This window comes from Brassica rapa, chromosome A08 (assembly GCF_000309985.2).
Source record: "Brassica rapa cultivar Chiifu-401-42 chromosome A08, CAAS_Brap_v3.01, whole genome shotgun sequence".
NCBI classification, from domain to species: Eukaryota; Viridiplantae; Streptophyta; class Magnoliopsida; order Brassicales; family Brassicaceae; genus Brassica; species Brassica rapa.
The window spans coordinates 22,227,521-22,252,094 of NC_024802.2; the positions used below are offsets into that span (position 1 = coordinate 22,227,521).

At 37.6% G+C, this 24,574-nt stretch overlaps 9 protein-coding genes and 1 non-coding gene across 14 annotated transcripts; 3 read left to right on the forward strand and 7 right to left on the reverse strand.

Moving 5' to 3' along the window:
* Positions 1-2: 2 nt before the first annotated feature.
* Positions 3-1,926, reverse strand: LOC103836493 (delta-9 desaturase-like 1 protein). The gene is made up of 5 exons (XM_009112758.3): positions 1,383-1,926; positions 1,160-1,300; positions 920-1,060; positions 561-667; positions 3-339 (listed from the first exon to the last, which is right to left on the reverse strand). Exons 1-5 carry the CDS (start codon positions 1,695-1,697, stop codon positions 141-143), a joined length of 903 nt encoding a protein of 300 aa, XP_009111006.1. The 5' UTR covers positions 1,698-1,926; the 3' UTR covers positions 3-140.
* A 142-nt stretch (positions 1,927-2,068) lies between these two features.
* On the forward strand, positions 2,069-4,179 carry LOC103836495 (probable transcription factor PosF21). Its single transcript, XM_009112759.3, has 5 exons — positions 2,069-2,320; positions 2,475-3,053; positions 3,129-3,261; positions 3,348-3,432; positions 3,572-4,179. Exons 2-5 carry the CDS (start codon positions 2,488-2,490, stop codon positions 3,931-3,933), a joined length of 1,146 nt encoding a protein of 381 aa, XP_009111007.1. The 5' UTR covers positions 2,069-2,320; positions 2,475-2,487; the 3' UTR covers positions 3,934-4,179.
* Positions 4,180-4,240: 61 nt separating this feature from the next.
* LOC103836496 (glucose-induced degradation protein 8 homolog) lies at positions 4,241-6,263 on the reverse strand. 2 transcript variants are annotated; one of them, XR_004449904.1, is made up of 8 exons: positions 5,879-6,263; positions 5,479-5,620; positions 5,263-5,410; positions 5,121-5,196; positions 4,917-5,028; positions 4,742-4,833; positions 4,536-4,637; positions 4,241-4,467 (listed from the first exon to the last, which is right to left on the reverse strand). XR_004449904.1 is itself a non-coding variant. In XM_009112760.3 (7 exons), the coding sequence occupies exons 1-7, from the start codon at positions 5,903-5,905 to the stop codon at positions 4,593-4,595; spliced, it is 642 nt and encodes a 213-aa protein (XP_009111008.1). In that variant the 5' UTR covers positions 5,906-6,230; the 3' UTR covers positions 4,245-4,592. The 2 variants fall into 2 exon arrangements, 1 of the variants encoding a protein (XP_009111008.1); XM_009112760.3 differs by having other exon boundaries at positions 4,245-4,637; positions 5,879-6,230.
* A 1,355-nt stretch (positions 6,264-7,618) lies between these two features.
* On the forward strand, positions 7,619-8,949 carry LOC103836497 (B-box zinc finger protein 24). 2 transcript variants are annotated; one of them, XM_009112762.3, is made up of 3 exons: positions 7,619-8,024; positions 8,120-8,425; positions 8,530-8,949. In XM_009112762.3, the coding sequence occupies exons 1-3, from the start codon at positions 7,842-7,844 to the stop codon at positions 8,761-8,763; spliced, it is 723 nt and encodes a 240-aa protein (XP_009111010.1). In that variant the 5' UTR covers positions 7,619-7,841; the 3' UTR covers positions 8,764-8,949. The 2 variants fall into 2 exon arrangements, with proteins under 2 accessions (XP_009111010.1, XP_009111009.1); XM_009112761.3 differs by having other exon boundaries at positions 7,621-8,024; positions 8,527-8,949.
* A 156-nt stretch (positions 8,950-9,105) lies between these two features.
* Positions 9,106-11,212, reverse strand: LOC103836498 (probable fructokinase-2). Its single transcript, XM_009112764.3, has 4 exons — positions 10,573-11,212; positions 9,803-10,135; positions 9,529-9,645; positions 9,106-9,412 (listed from the first exon to the last, which is right to left on the reverse strand). The coding sequence occupies exons 1-4, from the start codon at positions 10,969-10,971 to the stop codon at positions 9,218-9,220; spliced, it is 1,044 nt and encodes a 347-aa protein (XP_009111012.1). The 5' UTR covers positions 10,972-11,212; the 3' UTR covers positions 9,106-9,217.
* Positions 11,213-11,591: 379 nt separating this feature from the next.
* On the reverse strand, positions 11,592-12,873 carry LOC103836499. Its single transcript, XM_009112765.3, has 3 exons — positions 12,742-12,873; positions 12,131-12,203; positions 11,592-12,023 (listed from the first exon to the last, which is right to left on the reverse strand). The coding sequence occupies exons 2-3, from the start codon at positions 12,192-12,194 to the stop codon at positions 11,866-11,868; spliced, it is 222 nt and encodes a 73-aa protein (XP_009111013.1). The 5' UTR covers positions 12,195-12,203; positions 12,742-12,873; the 3' UTR covers positions 11,592-11,865.
* A 573-nt stretch (positions 12,874-13,446) lies between these two features.
* LOC103836500 (calmodulin-like protein 7) lies at positions 13,447-14,314 on the reverse strand. The gene has a single exon (XM_009112766.3). It carries the CDS (start codon positions 14,116-14,118, stop codon positions 13,663-13,665), a length of 456 nt encoding a protein of 151 aa, XP_009111014.1. The 5' UTR covers positions 14,119-14,314; the 3' UTR covers positions 13,447-13,662.
* A 2,106-nt stretch (positions 14,315-16,420) lies between these two features.
* TRNAT-UGU lies at positions 16,421-16,492 on the reverse strand. Its single transcript has one exon. It is a non-coding gene; the product is annotated as a tRNA-Thr (tRNA).
* A 726-nt stretch (positions 16,493-17,218) lies between these two features.
* On the forward strand, positions 17,219-22,557 carry LOC103836503 (protein SEMI-ROLLED LEAF 2). 3 transcript variants are annotated; one of them, XM_009112769.3, is made up of 20 exons: positions 17,219-17,613; positions 17,699-17,897; positions 18,199-18,273; positions 18,356-18,458; positions 18,565-18,679; positions 18,750-18,878; positions 18,950-18,997; positions 19,086-19,186; positions 19,265-19,461; positions 19,529-19,821; positions 19,893-20,042; positions 20,120-20,359; positions 20,442-20,591; positions 20,715-20,790; positions 20,872-20,999; positions 21,081-21,251; positions 21,414-21,554; positions 21,628-21,762; positions 21,841-22,044; positions 22,133-22,557. In XM_009112769.3, the coding sequence occupies exons 4-20, from the start codon at positions 18,430-18,432 to the stop codon at positions 22,289-22,291; spliced, it is 2,466 nt and encodes an 821-aa protein (XP_009111017.1). In that variant the 5' UTR covers positions 17,219-17,613; positions 17,699-17,897; positions 18,199-18,273; positions 18,356-18,429; the 3' UTR covers positions 22,292-22,557. The 3 variants fall into 3 exon arrangements, with proteins under 3 accessions (XP_009111017.1, XP_033132324.1, XP_033132325.1); XM_033276433.1 differs by lacking the exon at positions 17,219-17,613 and having other exon boundaries at positions 17,680-17,897; positions 18,356-18,471; XM_033276434.1 differs by lacking the exon at positions 17,219-17,613 and having other exon boundaries at positions 17,680-17,897; positions 18,356-18,471; positions 19,532-19,821.
* On the reverse strand, positions 22,121-24,481 carry LOC103836501. Its single transcript, XM_009112767.3, has one exon. It carries the CDS (start codon positions 24,279-24,281, stop codon positions 22,812-22,814), a length of 1,470 nt encoding a protein of 489 aa, XP_009111015.1. The 5' UTR covers positions 24,282-24,481; the 3' UTR covers positions 22,121-22,811.
* Between the last annotated feature and the right edge of the window lie 93 nt (positions 24,482-24,574).

Genomic DNA, 24,574 nt, shown 5'->3' on the forward strand with positions numbered 1-24,574 from the left:
CAAATTAAAAGACAAAAGAACATACAAAGTATGGTTTTAAAAACATAAAGTTTGAGATAGTAAGTGGAGACAAAAACTAAAAACTAAAAACAAAAAAAACAGTTGGAAGTTGAGTACATAAGATGGAACTAGAACTGAGATTAACGAGCGAAAGCCAACTTGCGTCTCTGAGCTTCTGAGGGCAGTTTGACATCGGTGGCTAAACCGAGAGTCTGGAAGAACAGAACGAGGTACCAAGTTAAGTCTAGCTGATACCATTCGAGTCCGTGCCTAGCCGAGGCCTCAAAGGCATGGTGGTTGTTGTGCCAACTCTCTCCCATCGTCAGTGGTGCTAGCCACCTACACCACAAAATACTCTCAGTCAGTTACCACTTATGGTTTCAGTTTACAACGTTTAGTCAACGAAAGTTGAACCGGATGTTTTTTTAAGGATTGGTTTGGTTTAGTAGACAAGCTGCAACAGAATAGTAATCAGTATAATCCTTTTTAGGTTTGGTTTATCGACATGTATATCTAGGATGTGCTCATGTCTGTAAAGAATAGAGTTTGTAAAAAAATACCAAACGTTACGAGAGGTGTCCTTGGTGTTCCACGCTCGCGAGCCGCATATATGGCATGCTGAGTTTACGAACCACGTCCCGTGGTAACCGATTGCTCCTCCCACACCCTGTTGCAAATTAGTTTTACTATATAAAATGATATATTTTAGATAAATCAAACATTATTTAGCGAAATTAGTATTTAAAACATGACGAAGGGTCCAAAACGTAGAAAATCTGATTAAAAATCTATATAAAATGAAAATTTGAAGAATTAAGATAAGTGATAAAAAAACATACTGGAATCATATTTCAAAAAGAAAAAAAAAACTGATATTTAAAAATGGTAAAAGTATTAAATTCAAGAGGATTTTGCTTACCACGCCGCAAGTTAGGTAAGGTAGACCACCCCAGAGATAAACGAGGGTCCAAAACGCCATGATGTGGTAACCAGTTGTTTTTTGTAGAAACCTATAGAACCATTGTAGTTTCAAGTCCATCACGTTGTTACGTCCTCCACACTGTGGCATTAATTTGCATGGTTACAACTTGTACGCACGTAGTTCGCCATTAGTTAAAACCATTAATTAAAATCGATTTGTATAACGTTGTGTTGTTACCTTTTCTCTGATGTAAGCGGTGTCGAATATCCACAAGACATGACTGAACCAGAATCCTTCAATAGGGCTATGTGGGTCACGGTCCGAATCCGTGAACTGGTGATGGAACCTATGTGTACTCACCCAGTCTATTGGATGACCCTGCCAAAAACGAAAATTACACTTTAAATACACATTGATTATATCTTGTTTCATTTTATATTTTGGTTAAAACGATATGTACCTGAAGCGCAAAAAGAGCCGAATAAGCGAATGGATATTCAAGCCATTTAGGTAGCTTAAAGCTCTTGTGAGTCAAATTTCTATGATACGAGAACGTAATGCTGATCCCCGTCACCAAAGCGAGAGTAAAACCGAACCGGAGAGCTTCCCATTTGTAGTTAAAAGGAGCCAAGGCACATAACAAATGCACGGTCAGAACAGCCGAAGCTCTCATTACATCGATCCGTGTCCATTCTCTAAACAGATATGCTCTTTTCTCCTTATGCACCGTGTTTCGGCTAGAGCCAGAGCCATCCTCCTTGGTTTCACTACCCATCGTGCAGACTACTAAGTTCGTGTGTTTGAGATTTTAGTAGTATGAGATATATGGTTTGAACAAAGTCTAGATTATATACAGGGATGATGTTGGTGCATTCAGGTTTAATTAATAATTTATAAAATTAATTTTCTTATTGTTGTTAATAGTAGTATTTTATAGTTTTTTATATCTAGTTAACATATATAGCTCAAGTATTTAACCAAAATTAATTTACATTACATTTTTAAATTATACAAATGATCTCATCTTATTGATCTAACGGCCAGGACTAACGTACAAATCAACACGCTAAAGCACCTGATCACCGCCCAATTTCCGACAACAAAAAAAAACTATAAGACACGGTTGTGTCCTTGTACAATAATCCACCAAATCAAATAAATACTTCAAAACGACGTCATTTTAGAAAGAGTAAAATCTTCTGTCTAGAAAGAGAATGTTCTTCTTCCTCCTCGGATCTCTCTGATATTTATATTTTTCCTCCTTACGCTCCCCTTTCTCTCTATCGTCTCACTACTCATACTCTTTCTTCTATAAATATAAACTTTCCCAGATAATTTCCTCTACACATCTTTTCTTCTGTGTCTCGCTGATCATCTCCTCCCGCTAATTAGATTTCTGTAAGTGTCTGATAAGATTCTATCTTTTAATATGTTATAGGGTTTTCGTTTTGAGTTACGGATGATAGATAAAGCACGAAACTTTACTTAAGTTGAGGTATCGATAGTGAGCATAAGATTTCTAAAGATTAATTTTGGAAATGATCATATGCAGATTAGTAGGTTTAATGGATAAGGAGAAGCCTTCGGGTCTTCCTCCTCCTCATCCACCAGGTCGTTACTCTGCATTTACACCAAATGCAATGAAACCTGAATCATCATTTCCTCACATAACTCCAAGTGGGAGCAGCTCAGATGCTAACCGTTTTAGCCACGACATAAGCCTAATGTCTGATAATCCACCTAAGAATCTAGGCCACCGCCGAGCTCACTCGGAGATCCTCACTCTCCCTGATGACTTGAGCTTTGATAGTGATCTGGGTGTGGTTGGTGCTGCTGCTGCTGATGGACCTTCTTTCTCTGATGACACTGACGAGGACTTGCTGTCTATGTATCTCGACATGGATAAGTTCAATTCCTCTGAAGCGTCTTCTTCTCAAATGTGTGAGCAGCCATCAGAACCGGCTTGGAATGAAAGACCGAGGGTTAGACACCAGCACAGCCAATCTATGGACGGGACAACGAGTATTAAGCCTGAGATGCTTATGTCTGGGAGTAATGAAGATGCTAAGAAAGCCCTCTCTGCTGCTAAACTCTCCGAGCTTGCTCTCATTGATCCAAAACGTGCTAAGAGGTATTATTATTATAAATTTATTAGTTTTTTTTTGTGGAGAAGATGTATGACAAGAGTTGTGTTATTTGATTTTAGGATATGGGCAAACAGGCAGTCTGCTGCGAGGTCAAAGGAAAGGAAGATGAGATACATTGCTGAGCTTGAGAGGAAAGTACAGACTTTGCAAACAGAAGCTACAACTCTCTCAGCGCAGTTGACTCTCTTACAGGTTTGGTGAATTGAATCTCTTACAGGTTTTTGCTAGTATATATGGTTTTAACCTTGTTAGCTTTTTTTTTTGTTTCTGCTCTTCAGAGAGATACAAATGGACTGAGTGTTGAAAACAATGAGCTGAAACTCCGAGTACAGTCAATGGAGCAGCAATTTCATCTACAGGATGGTGAGGATCTTTTCTCAAAAAACATTTTTTTGTATTATTTTGTTTTGTCTCCTGTCACATAGTTGTGTGTATATCACATTCTAGATTTGTGAATGTAGATGCTGGTACTTGATTAATTGTATTAACTTTATTTTGGTAGCGTTAAATGAGGCGCTGAAGGAGGAAGTCCAGCATCTGAAGGTATTAACGGGGCAAGGTGTTTCGAATGGTGCATCAATGATGAACTATGGTGGCTCCTTTGGATCAAACCAGCAATTCTATCCCAATAATCAGTCCAGGCACACTATGTTAGCCGCGCAACAGTTCCAGCAGCTTCAAATCCAGTCACAGAAACAGCAGCAGCAGCAACTTCACCAACAACAAATGTATCAGCTGCAGCAGCAGCGCATTCAACAGCAGGAACAACAAAGCGGTGTTACGGAGCTGAGAAGGCCCATGTCTTCTTCGGGTCTGAAAGAGAGTGTAACGTCTGATCCTGAGGCTACCTTGACAAAAGACTGAAGAGTGTAGACTGTGTAGTGCTGTCCGAAGATCTTTCTCTTTCCAATACAGAGCCGTGGTGTTTTCTCCATGATAAGAAGAGGCTCATTGATATATTGCATTCTAGAGTTAAAAACAAGACATCTTAGAAGATGTAAGTGAAAGCATGTGTTTGTTGTCTGCTGGTAGTTTACAGTCTTCTCTTTGTACGTTTAGAACTGTGGCTTTGAATCCAAGTCTTTAGTCTTTTTAACCAGATTCAAACTCTTTAGGCTTTTGCTCTTTTTAGTTAATTGAAAAGTGTCTCGTTTGGCTTTGAAGTGTCAAGTCTGCAAAGATTCTTGAATTTATGGGTTCAGTATCAAAACATAAACGATAATTACAAAGAGAGAAGTTTTCCAAGAACATGGATAAGAAGATTTATCCATTAATCTCACAATAAGTAAAGGAAACATTCTTCCAGTAGAGAGAACCAAACAGAACCGGTCTTTAACAATATTCATCTCCGGCAACAGCAAATTTTAACCATCTGTGGCCATCCTTTAATCCATGTTTGTTGGAGTTAAACACAGATTTAAAACAGAGGAGATGATGTTGAAAAGCAAAGCCATTTTCTGTATTTACATGAAAATGTTTAAGCATATCCTTCTCCCAGCAAACTCTGGAGCCGTCCTGCTATCTTAGCCTTTGACATAATCTTTCAAGGAGAATGGAGGAAACGCATCCTACCATAAGAACATAAAATAGCGTTTTAACACAGGCACTATTGACATTGTTTCTACTACATGTGATATAAATATATGAGTAATAACAAGAATGATGTGATTACTTTGCCATTCTCCTCAGTCAAGTATTGTCTCGCAACCGTCACCTGTTGCAAGAGCCTTTCCATCGGTGTGTAGCTTGGTTGGCTTGCGTGCTCTGGACAATGTGAAAACGAGGTTAAAACTTATCAACTTGTAAGTCAGATGAGGAAAAAGAAAAAGAAAAATACAAGAACTGACCAAGAAGGGTGCGGTTCAGATTATCAGCAACCTGTTGACGGTACTCAGAGCTCAAAAGGTAGAACATTGGGGATTTCTCAGGATCTTCATAAGCCAGCAAAGCAATTGCGTCCTGCCTCAGCGAAGAAAACAACTCTCCCATCATATTTGGAAGAACAGAAAGAATAAGCTGCCAATATAATAGAGAGGATCAGACAGACTTACTTCAAGCTTTCCCACATATTTTTGGACCATCCCAAAAGGAGCCAAGCTTGTCTTCGCAAATTCAAGAGCTTCTTTGCTGTCACATTCACAGAACCGTTATAACTATCAGAAAACGAGGTAACCCGAGATCCTAAATCCTCACCTTTTCCCATCACAGATAAGCTCCACAAAGTGAAGGCAGAGAAGATCAAAGTGCAGATCCTTGTTTTTCTCGAGCAACTCTTGTCCTAGTTGTTCAGTTAGTTCAACAGCCTTCAAAGCCTTCTTCTCCAGTATACAATGCATTATTTCTGAACATTAAACAACCACAGAGTGAAGTAGCATATCATTTAACAAAGAGAAGTTTGCTTGTACTCACGTTTTCTTCTCTCCAAGTTATCACGATCAATTACAGGTTGGTTTATTCCAGTAGTGGAAGCAAGAGAGTCAGCAGTTTCATCGAAGCAGTTGTGGAGAAGGTAAGACATTACAATGCTTTGAATATCATTATCCTTCACAACCTGAGAAAAAGAGAAAAAGTTTACATTTTTTCAGATTCTATTAAAAGAGATTAGTACAAAGCATCCAACTTTGGGATCAAAAGATAACTTTTTTTTTTTTTTTGCATATCTTTACAATCTCACAGTTAAAGTCAACAATACACACACACAATGCTTACACATAGATGAGAGAGCAATTAACCTAATCGATTGAAAGAGATAACGATTACTCTGGAGGAGGATCGTGATTTTCGATTGAGAAAGTTTGGAAGAGCTTACGATGTGTTCGAGTTGACGAGGATCCATAGTTCTGTGTAAATGCTCAACGCTAACACCGCGCGATAAGGATGGGTTATGATTCTCTGCGGTGGCGGAGGGGGGAAGAAGCGGAGAGGAGATCAATTGAGGATTGCCAACTCGGTGAGGGAGGCGCCGAGTATAGTGAAACGATGTGGAGGAGAAAACAAAAGTAATCTGAAGTTTTCAATTTTTCATTTTTTTTTTAAATTAATTTTTACTAAAGTTAAATGGAGATTATTTCTTTGTAAAAGTACCGTAATTACTTGTCTGAGTAGAAACGGTATAAATCCAAAAGATAGTTTTTGTATATTGATAGTCTCTAATCCCCAGCATTTTTAATACAATTTTGAGAAAACAATAAATAGAAAAGTTAGAAAAATGAAGAATATGTTCTCTTATCCCCAACATTTAAATGAATTTTAAGGAAAAAAATAAAAATTTAGAAAAATGAAGAATCTATTCTTGTTTGAGATACTCAAAACAATTTGAAAAACTAATTAGCCAGCTATTTGTTTGTTTTTTTCTAACTGATATATCTCTTTTGAAAAAAAAACTTAACTACACGACTAAATCATTTTAAATTTAAATAAATGAGGCTGGAAACTTAATTTAAGATAAGTTATGAATGTTAAATGTTCTGAATTTATATTAAAGATTTCACATAAGAAATGTATGTTCTTGTGATGAAATTGGACCGGAATAAATCAAAAGAGTGAAATCATTGGACACATTTATGGTCAGAAGATTTCCTAATGAATCGGTTTTTCGAAAGGAGTTGATGGGTTTAAGAGGTCAAAGGCTAAAACTCATTGAAAACACTGTCAAAGGCGATGGTAAGAAAAGCTGTCGGAGAGCAAGCCATATGTGTGATTAGACGCGTAATATCTTGCAAATATGTCTAGCGTCATTGTTCATCTCGCGTTTGGCTACATTAGAACTTTAATTGTTGATGTTGCATTCCTTATTAAAAGCCACACATAATCAGAGCTTCCAAGAAAGTTATTAGGAGATGTGAGATTTTCTGAACTGTAAACCGATCCAACCATGTCTATGAAACTGTCCTCAAGCATCATTAATGAGGGTTTAGAACAAACTAACTCAAAACAGTTGAGCCGGTGGAAATCTATTGAAAATGGATTCTCTAATCTGCTTAATCAAGATACATACAACATTTAACAATACATTCTGTGAGAATAACCATTAACCATAAGGATGAAGATGTAAAAGAAACAGTGAGTGTATTGAGATTGACTTGACTATTCTTTGAATTCATTGCATAATTTTTGTGACCAACCATGTCAGAGATGTATCAACTGGTACATATATATTATATAACATGAAAAGATGGCATTTATCATTTTAATTTTTGAAAAAGAATGAAAAAATAAATAAAAAGAAAATATCTCATGGACTGGTCCACATCACATAATATGAAAAGAATAAATTCAAAATGTCATTTTCCAGATTTAAGTAAAAATGTACAGATTATTTTTAATAAAATAAAAGGGACCCAAATCTCTGCTAGAAAAGAAAACATAATTGAAAAATAAAAGTTTTTGTTCCAGCAAAAATAATTGAAAAAGAAAAGTGTGAATATAATAATAATATCTACATGAGGAAAGATGACGAAAGGAGAAAGGAGAGCCACAAAAGAAGCGTGGGACCCAAGATACCTTGCTGTAAGAAGCATAGTGTTTCATTTTGATACGCAGATTTCTCAAAATCTCTTATCTTCTTCTTATTCACCACTGATTGTTCCTCAACAACTTGTCAAATCATTTCTTTAATTATTACATCATCTCTCCTATTATTGTTTACTTCTTCTCCAAGATCCTTTCTACCTTCACCTACATTTTCTGCTAAGCAAAAAAAGTCAGATTCAGGCATCTTCTTGATTTAAAACCAAGAATCAATCAAGAACTGTGATTTGGAATAAGGAAAGATGAAGATACAGTGTGATGTGTGTGAGAAAGCTCCAGCGACTGTGATATGTTGTGCCGACGAAGCAGCTTTGTGCCCTAGATGTGACGTGGAGATTCACGCAGCTAACAAACTCGCAAGCAAGCACCAACGCCTTCATCTCAATGCTCTTGCCACCAAGTTCCCTCGTTGCGATATCTGCCAAGTAAGTTCATAGCTAGATCTCTCTTTCTCTGTTAGATCTTGTTTATCAATGTGTATGCTCATTATGCATGTTGTTACTCTTCTTGTGACGTGCAGGAGAAGGCAGCTTTCATTTTCTGTGTTGAGGATAGAGCTCTGCTTTGCAGGGACTGTGATGAATCCATCCACGTAGCTAACACTAGATCTGCTAATCACCAGAGGTTATTAGCCACTGGGATCAAAGTTGCTCTCAGCTCAACTAGTTGCAGCAGCAAGAATCAACCTGAGCCTTGTAACAACCAACAGAAAGCTAAGGAAATTCCAGCTAAAACCCTAAGTCAGCAACAACCTTCTTCTGCTACTCCTCTTCCGTGGGCTGTTGACGATTTCTTCCACTTCTCTGATCCTGAGTGTACCGATAAGGTAAGCGATTCAGATCGAGAGTGAAAGTGTTGATTTGATCCTTAATACTTTTGTTTTGTATCTACTTTATATTGACTTGCTTCTTGTTTTAAATTTTTTAGCAGAAAGGACAGCTTGGTCTTGGAGAGTTAGAGTGGTTTTCAGACATGGGTTTCTTTGGTGATCAGATTAGTCAGGAGAGTCTTCCTGCAGCTGAAGTTCCTGAGCTTTCCGTTTCACATTTAGGTCATGTTCATTCATATAGGCCCATGAAGTCCAATGTTTCATACAAGAAGCCAAGGTTGGAGTTCAGAGATGATGAGGAGGAGGAGCACTTCATTGTCCCTGATCTAGGCTAAAATGCTATATGTAAGCTATGTGTAGACATTCCTCTATGGAAAAATAAGGAGGAGGCTGCGTGGATTGAATGTCATGTATTTAGTTTTATTTAAGTTGAGTAAAAGCTATGTTTGAGAGCTTATTACACTTTTAGTATTCTCTTGTCTGAATCTCTCTATAAGATGTTTTTTGTTTGAGTTTGTTCATATACCTCTTGAACAAGGAATCTGCTGCAACCTTGAATCTAAACTTGAATGAAGGCAGCTGACGTAGCCAACACGGAAGGTGTTGTCTTCTTGATCACATAGAGAAACATGTGGAAACAAAACAGAAACAAGTTGGAAAGTACATTGCTCAGGCAAAAAACAAACAAACTCTTTTTCTTCTTCTATTAGCAAGAGATGAAGGATACAAACAGAAAAGATAAAACATTGAGATCTTTTTTTTTTTTTTTCTTAAATGAGATTATGAGAATCATGAGCAATTACTACAATATAAAAAGCGCAATTTTTTGGATTTAAAAGGGTTGTTACTACGTCTTTGGTTGTCTTTAATAAAGCTGAGAGCTTCACTGTCTGAAGGAAGAGCTGGAATGGCTCCTTTCTTTGTGGTCGTGATGGCTCCACAAGCGTTTGCAAACCTCAGCACTTTCCTCAGTTTCTTTTCATCCTAAAGAATCAGTAAATCACACTTGTTGATATACAACTGAGTACACACACTTCGTCAAAAAAAAAAAAACTGAGTACACACAAGCTCATTTGAGAGTTTTAGGGTTATGTTGTAACCTCGAGTACAGATTGATCATCAACAATCTTGCTTAGAAACGCGCCGATGAAGGAATCTCCAGCTCCGGTTGTATCCACGGCGTTCACATTGAAAGTTTGAACAGCTCCATGGAATTTCTATACAGGGCAAAATAAGCTTTCTTGATAAACAAGCAATCAAATTAAATTGAAAACCTAATGGGCAAACGTCATAACCAAGTAATAATTATCAATCAATAGCAAACCATGGTCATGAATCATCATGATGATGAAGATAACTTATGGCACAAGTTACCTTAGTGTAGTAACGACATCCATCTTCGCCCAGAGTAACAAGCAAAAGCTTCAAATTGGGATGCCATAGAGACATGGCTGACTCATCATCGATCTTTTTGTTTTCGGTAAGGAACTCAAGCTCGACGTCGCTGACCTTAATGATCTCGGCCTTGTCCCAAATGCTCATGATCTGTTTCCTAGCCTCTTCAGGAGATGGCCAAAGAGGTTCCCTGAGGTTAGGGTCGTAGGAAAGAAGAGCTCCAGCTTCTTTGGCCACTTCCATTGCCTTCAAGTGAGCTGACCTACACGGCTCCGTTATCAAACTAATTGATCCATAGTGAAACACTTTGGCCTGCAAAAACAAAATCAAATGCATCAAATCTCCAACCAAACAACATATGCTTAGATTGTTTGTTTATTATCATGGTATACTATCATGGCCTCTTTTAGCATATTGGAGCGGTTGAATAGGATCCAAATCAAATTTTAAAAATAAATAAATATATAGATTAAACTCTATGACTTTAAATTATTAGATATATTTTAAAATTTAAAATTTCAAAAGAAACGTTATAAAAAATAACAACAACGTTAAAAACATACATAGATAAAACTATTTATTTTTAAAATTACGACTTATTAATTATTTCGTTGAATATAGCGTTAGTACTTTTTAGAAAATGTCGTATAAATAATTTTAGACGCACTAATACTATTTTACATTTACAAAAATAAAAATATTAACTTGTGTACGTATGCATGCAAAGCAAAAAAAAAAGATTTACGTACAGATCTGATTAGTTCGAGGTTAAGTTCGTCTGGTCGGAGAAGCATGTCGGCGCTCGGGTTCCGATAAAACATAAACTCTCTTTCTCCGTCGGAACGCAAGGTGACAAAAGCGAGCGCGGTTCTCGCTCCCTTGTCGAAGCTGACCCCCGTATCATCAACACCGTTCTCCCTCAAGATTCCTGCAAGCATATGGCCAAACTCATCACCACCAAGCTTACCAACGAAGGCGGAGCGACCTCCGAGGCGCGTGACTGCAATTGCGACGTTGGCCGGAGCACCGCCGGGAGCTTTGAGAAACCCTGGGGATTCAGCGAGGGAGACGCCGGATTCGGTGGGGACGAAGTCAATGAGCATCTCGCCGAAGCTCACGATGAGACCTTTCTCTCTGGTGGAAGTCATAGGGACACGAACGAGTTTGCGTTCGAGAGATTGGAGATTGAAAACGATAGAGAGGATGAGAAGTGAACGAAGCCTAGAGTAGTTTATATATATAAGGGAAGAGAGTTTAAAGTTTTTGAAGTCGTTACATTCTGGTCAAGAAAATAGTCAAAAAGAAGATCATATCTTTGTAAAATTTATTTTTCAAACGTTTGAATATATAGGTTTATAGAAGTTTATTAAATTCATATTTCTTAACACTTCTGCAAAAATTTGTTATTTTTAACTTATTTCCCCATAATTGTAGTTGATACAGCTTTTATGGTTCAGTCATTCAGTGGACCGTATGTGTTTTGGCCGTTTTAAGAAAATAACATAACGTGTGATTACGCAAGGATTGCATTTTGAATTCTGTATATATCTTTTAAGGTTCAGTGAATTCAACGTTTGTGTATGGCTATGATAAATATTCATATCTGGTTATTCATGGATATTAAAAACTCTACATAATGTACAAGAACAAAACACTTGAAAATACACTTGCTTTTTTACATAACGTATGCATGCATACGTATAAGGGCCTTTCTGAAATTTATGTTTTTAATTTTGTATGGAAAGTGCCAACTTGATAAAAGATGATATAGTCTCTAAAATTGGTTTTTCATATTTTGTAGCCTTGATTAACACAACATAGGAAAACAAAAGCTAGCTAGCTTCTTTAAACAATACACACAAAGAAACTGCTAAAGCACTCCCCACTTTTCATATTATTCTCCTTGTAACATCTATGATCTTGTAGTTATAGTTGCAAACTAGACATACCAAAACCATTAAAACATCATGTTCATAGAGGACAACCCACTGAAAAGGAAGAGACGAAACAAAAAGAAAAAAACAGAGAACCATGACGGTTGTTCATTTGAGTTCTTTGGCAATTTCTCGATCTGAGTCAGGCAAAACTGTTACATCCGAAGGAGCTGCAGTTAAGTGGTGGGTTTGTTTGGGTGCTTGTTCCTGGTTCATCATAGACTCCATGTCATGCATTCTTGTGCGTACAACACTAGCCACCAATACTGCAAACAAGAACAAGACTGGTCAATATATTACATGATACATACAGATCATCTAATTAGATGATCATATGAAGACAGGGCAACGAGTGAGAGAAAGAGGGTCATACTAGCAGCAGTGCCGAGAGTCCAGACCCATAGAATCTTCAAGCCAGGACTCTTTTCTCTTCCCATTTTCAAGCACTGCATCAAAAACAATCATTCCAACTTTATTAGCAATGATAAACTAAACACTACTGTAACTAATCAGAAACCTCCCAGACCAATTATTGACAAGTTCTTGAACTGAACCAAATCTAAACAAGAACAAGCATTCATATCTAGCTAGGGGGGAAGGTTTGGTGGTTCCCTCTTAGATGATTTTGGATCTAAACTAGTCAGAACAAAGTTAACAAGACATCATTTTAAAACATTAATGGGAAAGAATACAACTTAAAGAGTCTAGAAACAAGATTCAATCTGCAGTAAGCTCAAATGTGATTACAACAAGTCACTAGATTTTAGATTAAACCCCCAGATTTTTGAAATCGAAAACCCTAAATCTCAATAAACAAGCTGTAATTTCATTTACAAAAAAATCAAAAACTGATTGCTAATTTCGTGAGCTCCAAAAATGAGAAATGATTGGGTATGAGTAAATTGACTATTCGCGATATCGACCCAATGCAGTTCCCTCAACATATAAACAAATCCAGAGAAAATGAAAGAGAAAAGACTATACCTTTACCGATTCAAAGAAGACCCAGAGAAGTTGAAAGCGATGAATTTTCGAGGAAGTCTCAGAGAGTCCAATGTAAGAATGGTGGTAGGCGTCTAATTAGTTTCACCCGGGTGATAAAACCCGGTTTAGTATTATTCCTCAATACGCGAAACCAAACTAAACCACCTGGCATTTGAGGCTCTGTATGGGCCGAATTTCTTAATATTGAAGCCCAACAAAGCATAGACTCTTTACTTTGCTTTAATATTTTAGTTAATGTGTGAAATTTTTTTAACTAAGCTGCGAATTTTTTTAAAAATTATGTAATGGCGAAATACATATTATATTAATTAAAATATTTTGTATGATATTCACTTTATTATAAGGAAAAACAAACACCAAAATTAAACTAATTATTACAAAATGTAAAAATAACTAAAATTTATTAAAAATATTTTACTTCTTATTATAAATATTTAGCTTACTTTTCAATATGCTTTCAATAATAAATTCACATCATATAATATTATAAAAAAATATTTTTTTTTGTTGAATGTTTATTGCATTTTTGCGTTTTTTCTTCACTTTTTTTGTTGATTATCAAAATTTTTTGTGGAATCGTGTTTTAAAGGCAATTCTGCATGCCTATTAATCGCCATAATATTTTTGTTGTGGTTTTCTTAATATTAAAGCACAACCAAAATTTGATAAAAAAAAAGAAGAAAAAAGCACAACCAAATGTCTTTTGATCCACATTGTTACACATTTTCATTACGGTAACATATTCCGAAGACAATGCTATAATGCCGGAAGAAACAATAGAGAACATTTGTTTTACCAAAAAAAAACAATAGAGAACATTTGTGTTTTTCATTCCTAAAACAATATAATTAAATCAAGAAGAAGGAAGAAGAAAGAAACACAATGATGAAAAGAAAAACATTAGCCCAAAGCGCTAAAACCACCACCTTTCATCATTTGTCTAAACTCCTTGAAATTAACTCTACCATCACCATCTCCATCCACTTGCATAATCATCTTCTTACAATCATCCAACGTCTTCCCTTGCTTGAGCCCCAAGGATGACAAAACCGCCTTCAACTCATCCACCGTTATAAACCCATCTCCGTTCTGATCAAACACATTGAACGCCTCCTTCATGTCCTCTTCTTCTTCCTCTTCCCCTTCCATGATCGTCTTGTAAAGCTCCTTGAACTCGTCTATGTCCACGCACCCGTCGCCGTTCACGTCTATCTTCTCGATCATTTGCGTCAGCTCCTTGTCGGGGATGTAGATCCCGAGGGTTCTCAGCGTCTCGCTCAGCTCTTTATTCGTGATGGAACCGTCACCGTTCTTGTCGAACATTTGGAACACGCGTTTGAGCTCTGTTGGGTCCATGTCTTTGATATTGTAGGGTTTCGTGTGGAGCAAGAAAGGAGAATGGTGAGGGCTCCGAGAAGCTGAGAAAGGGTTTTCCGGGAAGATCCTTTTTACCCTTTCATGGCTTCTTGGAGATTGAGAAGAGAAGACGATTCAGAAATGTAGGAGGAAGTTTAAAAAGTCAGAGAGGTGCAAAGAGATATATTAGTAAGCCAAAATTAGGGAGGGATTTGTCTTTTTGGTTGATATTATTATTGGTTGAGAGAAAATTTTGGAGGGTTTTTAATGGATACAGCTCTCTTACTTTCTGAATCAGATATAATATAGTTTTGATTTTATATTGGAAATTAATTAATTTATTTGATTTGATTTTACCAGGCAATATTAAAGCAAGGAACATATGTGGTTCAACTTTCAAATAATATAGTAATCTAATAGATTTGTGTATTTTTCTTATAATTTTATTCTTTTTGCCTTATCGTGGGAGATGTAATGTGTTCAGATTTCCTGAGTTTTAGTCGACTCATGTCTCTATGCATGTGCAATGCAATTGCCATTTTATGTTATGATTTCAGGTTACAACATGTCAACCTGTTAGTTAGAAAATATATTAGCCATAATGTATCTTAAATAGGACACAAACCATAGGATTCACTTTTCCGAATCTCAATGATTTAGCCATGAGTATAGCCAAAATGCTGTATATATACGCTAGATTGTAAATGGTTGGCAAATATGGAGTACGATGACTTAAATAGGACACAAAGACTTTGAAGAAAAGAAACTGAAAAGTTTATTATTTCTTAGGTAAAAGGTTCGTGCCTTACAATGTGATATCTAATGAGCTTAGAAAGCTAAACAAAAACAGAAAACTTGTAGGAAATAAGAAAACTAGCCGTTAGGCTTTAAATGACAAAATATGAAAGAATCTCTGCCAAACGATGAGCTGCTTATATCTGGACAACTTTGGGAAGATCCTAGGAGCCTTTGGTAGCTTCTGGTTTATGAAACAAATAGCCAAATGATTTGCAAGACTGAAGGAATAAAGCCGTTGGGATTTAAAGCAAATAGGCTCCAAAAATGATTTGCACCTACGTCGCTGCTGGCTCCAATGTAGGTCGTATGGTTGAATCACATGAGTTGGTGGTCCAGCTACTGACTTGAGGTCCTCATTAGGGTCCAAACACACCTATTTCATCAATGTTCAAACAATTAATTTACTAATTAGGGCGAAAGTTGTTGTTTATTTACTATATTAAATTGTAAGTCGTTTTGATAAATAGTTTCTTGAAGAAAAGACAGCTAAAAAAAAAAAAAAACTAAAACCCAATGGAGTGGTGAACGACTATGATGGGTAAGTCGCCTAACTGTGCGCGCCAGATGATTAAAGGAAAGTATCAAGAAATATTTTGTTTTGATCAAAGAATCCAAAAATCGATCTAAATGGAAATAAGTTGCATATGGTTTTTTTTTCCATCTGGTTTTATTAATAACATTGAAGGATACAAGAGTCGAATACAAAGCCGGCGGAACATAGAAACATCCCCGGAGACTAAACCCAAGAAGGGGAACAAGAACCCAAACAACCGGGCTGCATACCAACATCTGGAACTTAAACTTAATACCTATACTCCTTGTGAGAAACCCAAAGACAATCTATCATAAATTAAAGAACAGAGACTTAATAGCCTATAACCAGCCGGAATTCTTGCAACGAACAATACATGTGACAATTTGAGCAGAAACCTCATCTGAACCTCATATTCACGATGACAACAACCAACCTCTTCGACAACCTCAAGACAACAACCAGGATGAAACAAACACCCACCAGAGCGCTTAACTCAACCGCACCATAAGCTGGAAGCCTCCATGTCTCCACCTCCATGCTTCAAGCAAACAAAGCCATGAGGAAGACAAAGACCAAAGGAAGACCAGGAGAAACACTATTTTCAAGGCAGGAGACAGCCCCCGCTGAACCTGAGAGACAAATAGGTGTTCTGAAAACAACCTATTTCTCAAGGACCATAACCACCAACTGCTGCTCACTACACACCACCACGTTACTGCTACACCGTTGCTAAATCAAAGACCAACTAAGACCAGCTCAAAAACCATGATAGACAAGCATGATTCAACTCCTTGCCTGGAGATACACACAGCTGATGGAGGGACGACGGAACAGAACTGAAGAGCTCTCTCTGTTGAGACACCAAAGCTGCAACATCAAGAGAAGTTGCATATGGTTTTCACTTAGATATGTTTCAATTTTATTCAGGAAACACAAAAAGGATAATTTTAAACCATGAAGAAAAAAAGGTGCCCACACGCAGGATCGAACTACGGACCTTCAGTTTACAAGACTGACGCTCTACCACTGAGCTATACGGGCTTTGTTGGTCATTTCAATAAATACCGTTTTAGTTCACAGCACATCGATCGATAGGCCTGGGCATTCGGATCTTCGGGTCGGATTCGGATCGGGTCCTTTCGGGTCCGGGTCTTTCGGGTCTAAGAGTTTAGGACCCGATAGGGTAATTTCAAATTTTCGGTTCCGGGTCGGTTCGGGTCGTGCCGGGTCCGGGTCGGGTCGGGTCTTAGATAGTTAGACCCATTCGGATAATTAGAATTTATCGGTTCGGATTCGGTTCGGTTTCGGGTCGGGTTCGGTTCGGGTTCGATCTAAAAAAGACCTAAAAATACAAAAAAATATCTGAAAATATTTATATATCCGAAAATATTCAAAATTTTATTCAAAATTTGTGTTTTTATTATATTAAAATGTGTATATATACTAAACTATGCGAAATACAACAACAATTCGTTGTCTCCTAGTGGTTGACCCTTATATTCTCTAGATAAATAACCCGTCTTCGATTCCCCCTTGATGCATTTTATTTAATTTACATTATTAATTCGGGTACCCATCGGGTTTCGGGTTCGGGTCGGGTCGGGTCCAAGACCCGCGGGTCCTCTACAACAAGACCCGATAGGGTAATTTGATCGGGTCGGTTCCTACCCGAACCGGGTTTTTTGGATCGGTTTCGGGTCGGGTCTTCGGGTCCGGGTAAAATGCCCAGGCCTATCGATCGACATCAAACACCGGTTGTGCGGTATTTGATTTATATGGGCCAATACGTGAGGCCCAATAGTTATATCTTCAAAACTAAGACCGTAATATCGCCTGGCCCGGATCAAATAAGCTCTGTTTGCCTTCCTTATCCAGACAAGATGTTACAAAGGGTATTTAAGTAAAGTGCCTCAGACTGGAAACTTTCCGACATTAATGGCGGAAAGACAGAGAATGAGAAGTTTAAAAAGAATTTTGTTTTTTTTAATAATGAAAATAAAAGACGAGAGAGAGAAGAGCGAAGCCACCTCTGAGAAGGGCTAGCGGGATTACATTTTCCTTCGCCCCCAGCTGCCTCTCTCGGCTCTCGTCTCAGCCCTCAAGGTGCTTCGTGTTGTTGCGATCTCGGGGAGCTACACACTGAATTAGGGTTGCTGCTGGGGGTACATTTCTCTTGATTTCTCTCGTCTCTGTGAATTATTCTTTCTTTTGGTTTCTAGTTTTAACTCAAATGAGAATTGCATTCAGGGAAGAAGGAGAAGGAGTTGTTCAAAAAAAAAAAAAAAGGAAGAAGGAGAAGGAGAAGACAATGGGGGTTATGTCGAGACGGGTGTTGCCCGCCTGTGGTAACATCTGTTTCTTCTGTTGTCCTTCCTTGAGGGTTAGGTCAAGGCATCCTGTTAAACGCTACAAGCAAATGCTCGCCGATATTTTCCCTCGTAATCAGGTGTCTACTCTTTTATATCAATTAATCTTTGTTAAAAGTATCAATTTTTATTTTATTTTTGGTACTAGTGAAGATCATTTAGATTCTTTAAGTGTATTTTTCTTCTTCTTTACGTTTCTGTTCACTGATTATTTAGAGGGATTCCAGCACTAGTCTTGTTGAAGTTTTATACTTGTTGATTACTATTAACTTAGGCTGGATATATTATATTCACTATTGCGCAAATATCATTTTTTACTTGAGATTCTTAATGAATATACATATGTTTCTTTATAAGTTTCAACATGTTGTGATATGGCAGGATGCTGAGCCGAATGATAGAAAAATAGGCAAGCTTTGTGAGTATGCGTCAAGGAATCCTTTACGAATCCCAAAGGTGTTTTGCATTTTTTTCCTCTCTTGTTTTAATTTAAAATTTATCCTCATGTGTAGCAGTCTTCTTCCCTTTTTTTTGACAGATCAATGAGTACCTTGAGCACAAATGCTACAGAGAATTGCGAAACGGGAATATCGGATCAGTTAAAGTCGTCTTATGCATTTACAAGAAGTTGCTTTCATCATGTAAGGAGCAGATGTAAGTTAGTAGTATTAGCTTCTTCATGAATAAAACGTGGTTTCACATATTCTGGTTACTTAAAAGAACTAGTTTATCATTCTTTCTTTGTAGGCCTTTGTTTTCGTGTAGTTTGCTAACCATTGTCCCAACTCTTTTGGAGCAAACGAAAGATGTAGAAGTGCAGATCTTGGGTTGCAATACCCTTGTTGACTTTATAACCTTACAGGTACATTTGAGCTATATTTTAAGCACGGTTACATACTTGTGATGGTAACACATTTGTCTATATAATACAGACTGAGAATTCACACATGTTCAACTTAGAAGGTCTCATCCCTAAACTTTGTCAACTTGCTCAAGAAATGGGGGATGATGAAAGATTACTCCGGTTACGGTCTGCAGCAATGCAGGCTTTGGCAATCATGGTGATTGTTTATTAAAATATCCTATAAAAATGGATATGTGCAATATGTTACTAATCACTAGTTATTGCTAGGTATCTTTCATTGGTGAGCATTCACAACTATCAATGGACTTGGATATGGTACGTCATCGGTTGCTTTTTTTAACTTTTTGTCCTTCTATTACATCCTCTAGTTAGATTATGATCCTTTTTTTTCATCTTGAATTAGATCATTTCTGTGATTCTGGAGAATTATATGGATTTGGAGAATGGCCAAAAAGATACCAATGAACTTAATCCTGTGACTGACTATAACTTGGAAAAAAACATGTAAGGCTTGTCAGAACTTTATTGTCACTTTCTTTCAATGAAGTGCATCATGTTGATTTATTAGTTTAATCAATTCAGGGAGAATTCGAAGAGCGCTTCATACTGGTCTATGGTTTGCCTCTGCAATATAGCAAAATTAGCAAAGGAAACTACAACTGTTCGTCGTGTTCTGGAACCGCTTTTGAATGCTTTTGACAGTGGTGATTACTGGTCTCCACAGAAGAGCGTTGCCTCTTCTGTTTTGTTGTTTCTGCAGTCTCGTCTGGAAGAATCAGGTGACCTGAGATGATATTTAATTTGCTGTCTTTCTGGATTTTTAACTGACTAATGAAGTGTTTAAAGCAGGAGGGAACTGTCATGTGTTGGTATCTTCTTTGATCAAGCACTTGGATAATAAGAATGTGACGAAGCAGCAAGGTATTCAAGTTAACATGGTTAAGGTAGCCACATGCCTTGTGGTGCATGCTAAGCAGGGGGCTTCAGGAGCGATGACTGCTGTAATAGCTGAGTTGATTAAGCACTTGCGGAAATGCCTGCAAAATGCAGCTGAATCGGATCTGTCAGCTGATGAAACGAAGCTGAACTCTGAGCTTCAGCTTGCATTAGAAAATTGCATTGCGGAGCTCTCAAATAAGGTTAGTTGGACTGTTTTATCTTCTTTAGAGTGTTGTCTGTTGTTTTGATCAGATTATTGTTTTGCTTTAAGGTTGGGGATGCAGGGCCTATTCTGGATATGTTGGCGGTGGTTCTTGAGACGATATCTACTAATGTACTCGTTGCTAGGACCACAGCATCAGCCATTCTCCGTGCTGCACATATAGTATCTGTGGTCCCAAATGTTACTTACCACAAGAAAGTAAGTTAGATTTTTTTACTTCAACTTTTGTTTTGTAATTATACTGTTCTAACGGAGTTGCTGTGGTCTGTCCCCAGGTGTTTCCAGATGCCTTGTTTCACCAACTGCTCCTCGCGATGTCACACACAGATTGTGAAACTAGAGTTGTGGCACACAATATATTCTCAGTTCTGCTTCTTGGAACTCTTCGTTTGCCTTGGTCAGACCAACATAAGGAAACCTCAGATGCTGTTGAGGAATCCTTAAACAGTGATCAGTATAAAGATGTAAACCACACATCCTTGAGTAGCTTAAGGGATGTAGATGGTGGTATTAAGGTATGAAATTTGATATAAATTGGCACTTTTATTATTGTATTTGATAGTGAGCTGAATACAGTGTGATTTCATGTTTTTGCAGTCTTTATGTTCACTCAGACTCAGTAGTAATCAAGTGAATATGCTCCTTTCATCCCTATGGATCCAAGCAACTTCTACCGAGAATACTCCTGCAAATTTTGAGGCTATGGCCAGCACTTATAGTACCACTATTTTGTTTTCACTAGCAAAGGTTAGTCAAAGCATCTTATGCTAAATTGAAAAAGGACCTTACAGCTTTCTATTGTAGTCTTTCAGATTCAAAATGTACTTATTTTTGTAAAATTAAATCTGATTTGGTGATTGCAAATGGCAGAGATCAAAGCACAAGGCTCTGGTGTGGTGTTTTCAGCTAGCGTTCTCTCTTCGAAATCTCTCATTGAATCAAAATGGTCAGTTCAAGACTGTGATTAGTGCTGTCTTTGATATAATGCATCAACTCTGACATATATTTCTTGGTATGATTTTTAAAGGAGGTTTGCAGCTCTCTCGTAGAAGATCAATCTTCACGTTTGCATCATATTTGCTCATTTTTAGTGCCAAGATCTCCAATATTCCAGAGCTAATTCCCATAGTCAAAGAATCTTTAACTGCACAAATGGTTAGCCTTTGTTAAAATATTGTTATCTGTTTGTTTTCCTTTTTTCTAAATCTCTTGCGTCATGTCTTGATTCTTGAATAGGTTGATCCTTGTCTTGTGTTGGAAGGAGACATCAGACTTCGTGCTGTATGTTCTGAATCTGAGAAAGATGATAGTGCTGCTCTCAACTCGTCAGTGATTGTCACAAATGATAGTCGCCTGAAGGATATCGTTATCACTCATTTTACATCGAAGTTTCCGACATTATCCGAGGTACTTACCTAGTTTAAATTGATAAAATGGTGCATCCATTCATTTTAGTTCTATTATTCTTTGGTGGAAGTTGTGATCTTACATCCAAATAAGCAGAATAAAGAAACTATGAGTTTGGTCTCTTGTCTTTTTCTGAAAATGTTTTATGTGTAATGCTATTAGGAGGAGCAATCAAATTTGAGAAAGGAAATTAACTCAGATTTTTGCCGAGATGATGCACACCCTCTTGTTGCACCATTGTTCATGGATACAGCTGGATCTGATTCTCCTCTTAATCAAATAGAACTTCCAGCTTTTGAAGAGGTATTATGACTTTCATTAGAAACTCACTTCAGGAGTCAGTTCCTTACTGCAGCTGTGTTGATTGGTCATTCAGGTTGAGCTTCCATCAATAGTAGCATTCGAAGGAATTTCTCCTGGGGCTAGTGGGAGTCAGTCTGGCCAGACAACATCAATGTCCACAAACACTAACGCAGTAGATGTTCTGAGTGTCAACGAGTTGTTAGAATCGGTAAATATACATAGACTCAGTACATATTAATATCTATTGGTTTCCTTTGTGATCTTTTTCTTCATTGATGATGTGTAGGTATCAGAAACTGCTCGGCAAGTTGCAAGTCTTCCTGTTTCCTCGCTTCCTGTACCTTATGACCAAATGATGAATCAGTGTGAAGCTCTTATGACGGGTAAGCAGCAAAAGATGTCGGTTCTTAAAAGTTTCAAACCCGAAGCAACAAAAGCTATAACATTCTCTGAAGACGCTGAAGAGGAGGAAGTCTTTCTTCTCAAGGAGGTGAGAGAGAGAGAGTTTGTTCTCTGTTCTGTTGACATTAATTATCCTCCCGTCAACAACTTTTTGGTATTTATTTTGTGTGTTGTAGACAGAAGAAGCTAATGAAGATGATCAGAAGGCACTCACTGTGTCACAAGTCCAACCTCAAGGCCAGCTCGCATCCTGCTCACACGGAGTGGAACAAGATTCGTTTCGGTTACCTCCTTCAAGCCCCTACGATGAGTTTTTGAAAGCAGCCGGATGTTAAAACCATGCATAGAAGGTATATACATATATAGACACACACACACACACAAGGCATAGTATAATATAATATGATCAAGTGTGGTCTTCTGCTTCATATATTCTTTAGTTACATTCTTGGCTCTTTCTGGAAGCTACTATGATTGTGGTAGTTTAGGATCCAGAACTATGATTGACCACTCAATGTTTGTGTCTGGTTTGTTCTGAGCTTGGATTTTGTATGTGACAAATGGAATAAATGAGTTAATATTAGTTTGATGGAGAACATTAGTTGAAGGTGCAAGTTCAACTTTACAGGAAGATCCTTCTGATTACTTTATGTTTTCTTGGGCTTTTAATTATAGTCTCAATCTATATTCCACACATTTCCTCCATTATTACATCAACAAAACAGGCTACAAAGCTCTTGAACTCTCAAGACTTATCACACTCGATGGTTGTTTTATACTCCATGAGAATTTGATCTTAAAGTCGGTATAAAGAGCCAATGATATAATCAGGACCAAAATATAAATCTCTCTTAGTTAGAGAGAATCATCAAACAAGAAAGTGTCAGAGTTAAACTCTGAATCTATACCCTCTCTACCCTTAAACTCGCCAAGCCCCACCGCTTTTTCAATTGAGAAATCATTCAAAAATGCAAAATCATCTTCCAACATTGTCTTGCTTCTGCGGTTAATCAGCTTTCTAGTTGTTATTTCAGCTTTGGCTCGTTCTTCCGCAATAATCACTTCTTCAGCAGCTTCTATAGGTACAACCTTTGAACATGATGGTTTGCTTGATTTTCTCAACCTTGATGGCAAACTCTTGTTCCTCTTCACACAGTTCCTGATGGGCTCGTTCTTGATGATACTCTCATTTTTCTTATTGCTGATTGTTCTTTTAAGCTCTGGAATCTTCTTGGTTGTGTTTATAACAGGACCATTGAACACGAGCTTCTTCTTACACCCGTCTTTGAGATCTACTTTTCTTGCCTGGAGAAGTTGTGCTCTCATGGATCTTGGGGAGGAGGTACCTGCAGACATTTTGGCATTCAGTAGCTTCTTTCTCCGCGGCGACATTGAGAAATGCTTCAAGATATCCTCTGGTGTCCAGTCAAATCTCTGCTCATACGGCCAGAAAAGCGGCTCATCAACTTTAGTAACGCTCTTAGATTCCAACACCTCTGCACTTATTATCTCATGAGGCGAAGAAGGCTTCTCTGGTTCAAGTTGTGAGAAGCTGACTTTCTTCTCTGCACTCTCCTTGCTGCTCCTTGGGATTCTACAACGGTCTTTAACCGAAGCTGCATCTTGATGATTCAGAGAATTTGCAAGTTTTGATAACCAAGAGACTACACTATCATCAACCGAGAAACGAAACGCAACGGATAGCCTCCGGTCTTCAAGAAGAGAAGTAGGAGATGCACAATCTGAAGATAACCATATAGAATCACTGTCATCAAAGCTTCTCCATTTTCCAAAGCTCTTGTTAGTCCTACCACCACCACGATCATCAATCTTTTCCCGTCTTGGTAGCTGCGTTCCACCAGATGATGGTTTGATCCTTGTAGCATCTTGAATCTTCTTTGCTGAAGTTAACTTCATGGATTCATAGTTAGTAGAACCTGTTGATTTCGACCTTGGAAGCAACTTGGGTTCATTGTTTCCTCCTCCTGTACTTGTTGCATTCTTTTTCTTCTTACTCATGGAGAAAGATGAAGCCACTCTCTTCACAAAGCCTTTGGACCCATCTTTCACATCGGTGAAAGCCATTGATGATCCTTGAAAAAAGGAAGAGGAGAAGAGAAGTTTCAAGAAGTCACGAACACTGCTATAGGTTGAGGAGTACATGTTGGAGAGGATCATCGTTGAAGATAATGACACACTAACCACTAACTTGTTGGAGGATCTGAAGGAGTCAACGAGTTGTGGCTCTAGAGAAAACACACAAGATACATAGTTGACCCTTGCATTAATCCTTCGCGCTTTATTAGCAAATATTTTTCTATACATATTAATTTTGATGTAAGTAGGTTATTGGACAGAACGTTGTTATCTTATGACCTTTGTTAGTAGGTTGCGTTGACCAATGTTAGGCTAACATGTCAGCATTTTGTAAAAGAGCCAAATCTTCAATTATTGTAATAACAATATATTTGTGGCAAAGAGTTTTAAGGTGTTATTCAATAAGTGAATTTAAATCAATTATTAATGTTTTGTAATCTATTAAATTTTAAAATTTTAAGGGGTGTCATTCAATTAGTAATTTGAAATCAAAAACTAATCTTTTGTAAGATATCAAAATT

Bases quoted from the DNA above. Each gene is read 5' to 3' on its own strand.
- LOC103836493 (XM_009112758.3), bottom strand. From the start codon at position 1,697: ATGGGTAGTGAAACCAAGGAGGATGGCTCTGGCTCTAGCCGAAACACG. The intron at 1,301-1,382 runs GTACATATCGTT...CGTTTTTGGCAG, and splicing joins CGGCTCTTTTTGCGCTTCAG to GGTCATCCAATAGACTGGGT. The intron at 340-560 runs GTATTTTTTTAC...TTTGTGGTGTAG, and splicing joins GACACCTCTCGTAACGTTTG to GTGGCTAGCACCACTGACGA.
- LOC103836495 (XM_009112759.3), top strand. From the start codon at position 2,488: ATGGATAAGGAGAAGCCTTCGGGTCTTCCTCCTCCTCATCCACCAGGT. The intron at 3,262-3,347 runs GTTTGGTGAATT...TCTGCTCTTCAG, and splicing joins CGCAGTTGACTCTCTTACAG to AGAGATACAAATGGACTGAG. The intron at 3,433-3,571 runs GTGAGGATCTTT...TTATTTTGGTAG, and splicing joins GCAATTTCATCTACAGGATG to CGTTAAATGAGGCGCTGAAG.
- LOC103836496 (XM_009112760.3), bottom strand. From the start codon at position 5,905: ATGGATCCTCGTCAACTCGAACACATC. The intron at 5,197-5,262 runs GTGAGGATTTAG...TGAATGTGACAG, and splicing joins CTTATCTGTGATGGGAAAAG to CAAAGAAGCTCTTGAATTTG. The intron at 4,638-4,741 runs GTAATCACATCA...TTCTTATGGTAG, and splicing joins TGACTGAGGAGAATGGCAAA to GATGCGTTTCCTCCATTCTC.
- LOC103836497 (XM_009112761.3), top strand. From the start codon at position 7,842: ATGAAGATACAGTGTGATGTGTGTGAGAAAGCTCCAGCGACTGTGATA. The intron at 8,025-8,119 runs GTAAGTTCATAG...TGTGACGTGCAG, and splicing joins CTCGTTGCGATATCTGCCAA to GAGAAGGCAGCTTTCATTTT. The intron at 8,426-8,526 runs GTAAGCGATTCA...TAAATTTTTTAG, and splicing joins ATCCTGAGTGTACCGATAAG to CAGAAAGGACAGCTTGGTCT.
- LOC103836498 (XM_009112764.3), bottom strand. From the start codon at position 10,971: ATGACTTCCACCAGAGAGAAAGGTCTCATCGTGAGCTTCGGCGAGATG. The intron at 10,136-10,572 runs GTACGTAAATCT...TTGTTTTTGCAG, and splicing joins ACCTCGAACTAATCAGATCT to GCCAAAGTGTTTCACTATGG. The intron at 9,646-9,802 runs GTAACTTGTGCC...TGCCCTGTATAG, and splicing joins GATGTCGTTACTACACTAAG to AAATTCCATGGAGCTGTTCA.
- LOC103836499 (XM_009112765.3), bottom strand. From the start codon at position 12,194: ATGGGAAGAGAAAAGAGTCCTGGCTTGAAGATTCTATGGGTCTGGACT. The intron at 12,024-12,130 runs GTATGACCCTCT...TCTTGTTTGCAG, and splicing joins GACTCTCGGCACTGCTGCTA to TATTGGTGGCTAGTGTTGTA.
- LOC103836500 (XM_009112766.3), bottom strand. From the start codon at position 14,118: ATGGACCCAACAGAGCTCAAACGCGTGTTCCAAATGTTCGACAAGAAC.
- LOC103836503 (XM_033276433.1), top strand. From the start codon at position 17,682: ATGAGAATTGCATTCAGGGAAGAAGGAGAAGGAGTTGTTCAAAAAAAA. The intron at 19,822-19,892 runs GTTAGTTGGACT...TTTTGCTTTAAG, and splicing joins TTGCGGAGCTCTCAAATAAG to GTTGGGGATGCAGGGCCTAT. The intron at 20,592-20,714 runs GTTAGTCAAAGC...TGCAAATGGCAG, and splicing joins TTTTGTTTTCACTAGCAAAG to AGATCAAAGCACAAGGCTCT.
- LOC103836501 (XM_009112767.3), bottom strand. From the start codon at position 24,281: ATGTATAGAAAAATATTTGCTAATAAAGCGCGAAGGATTAATGCAAGG.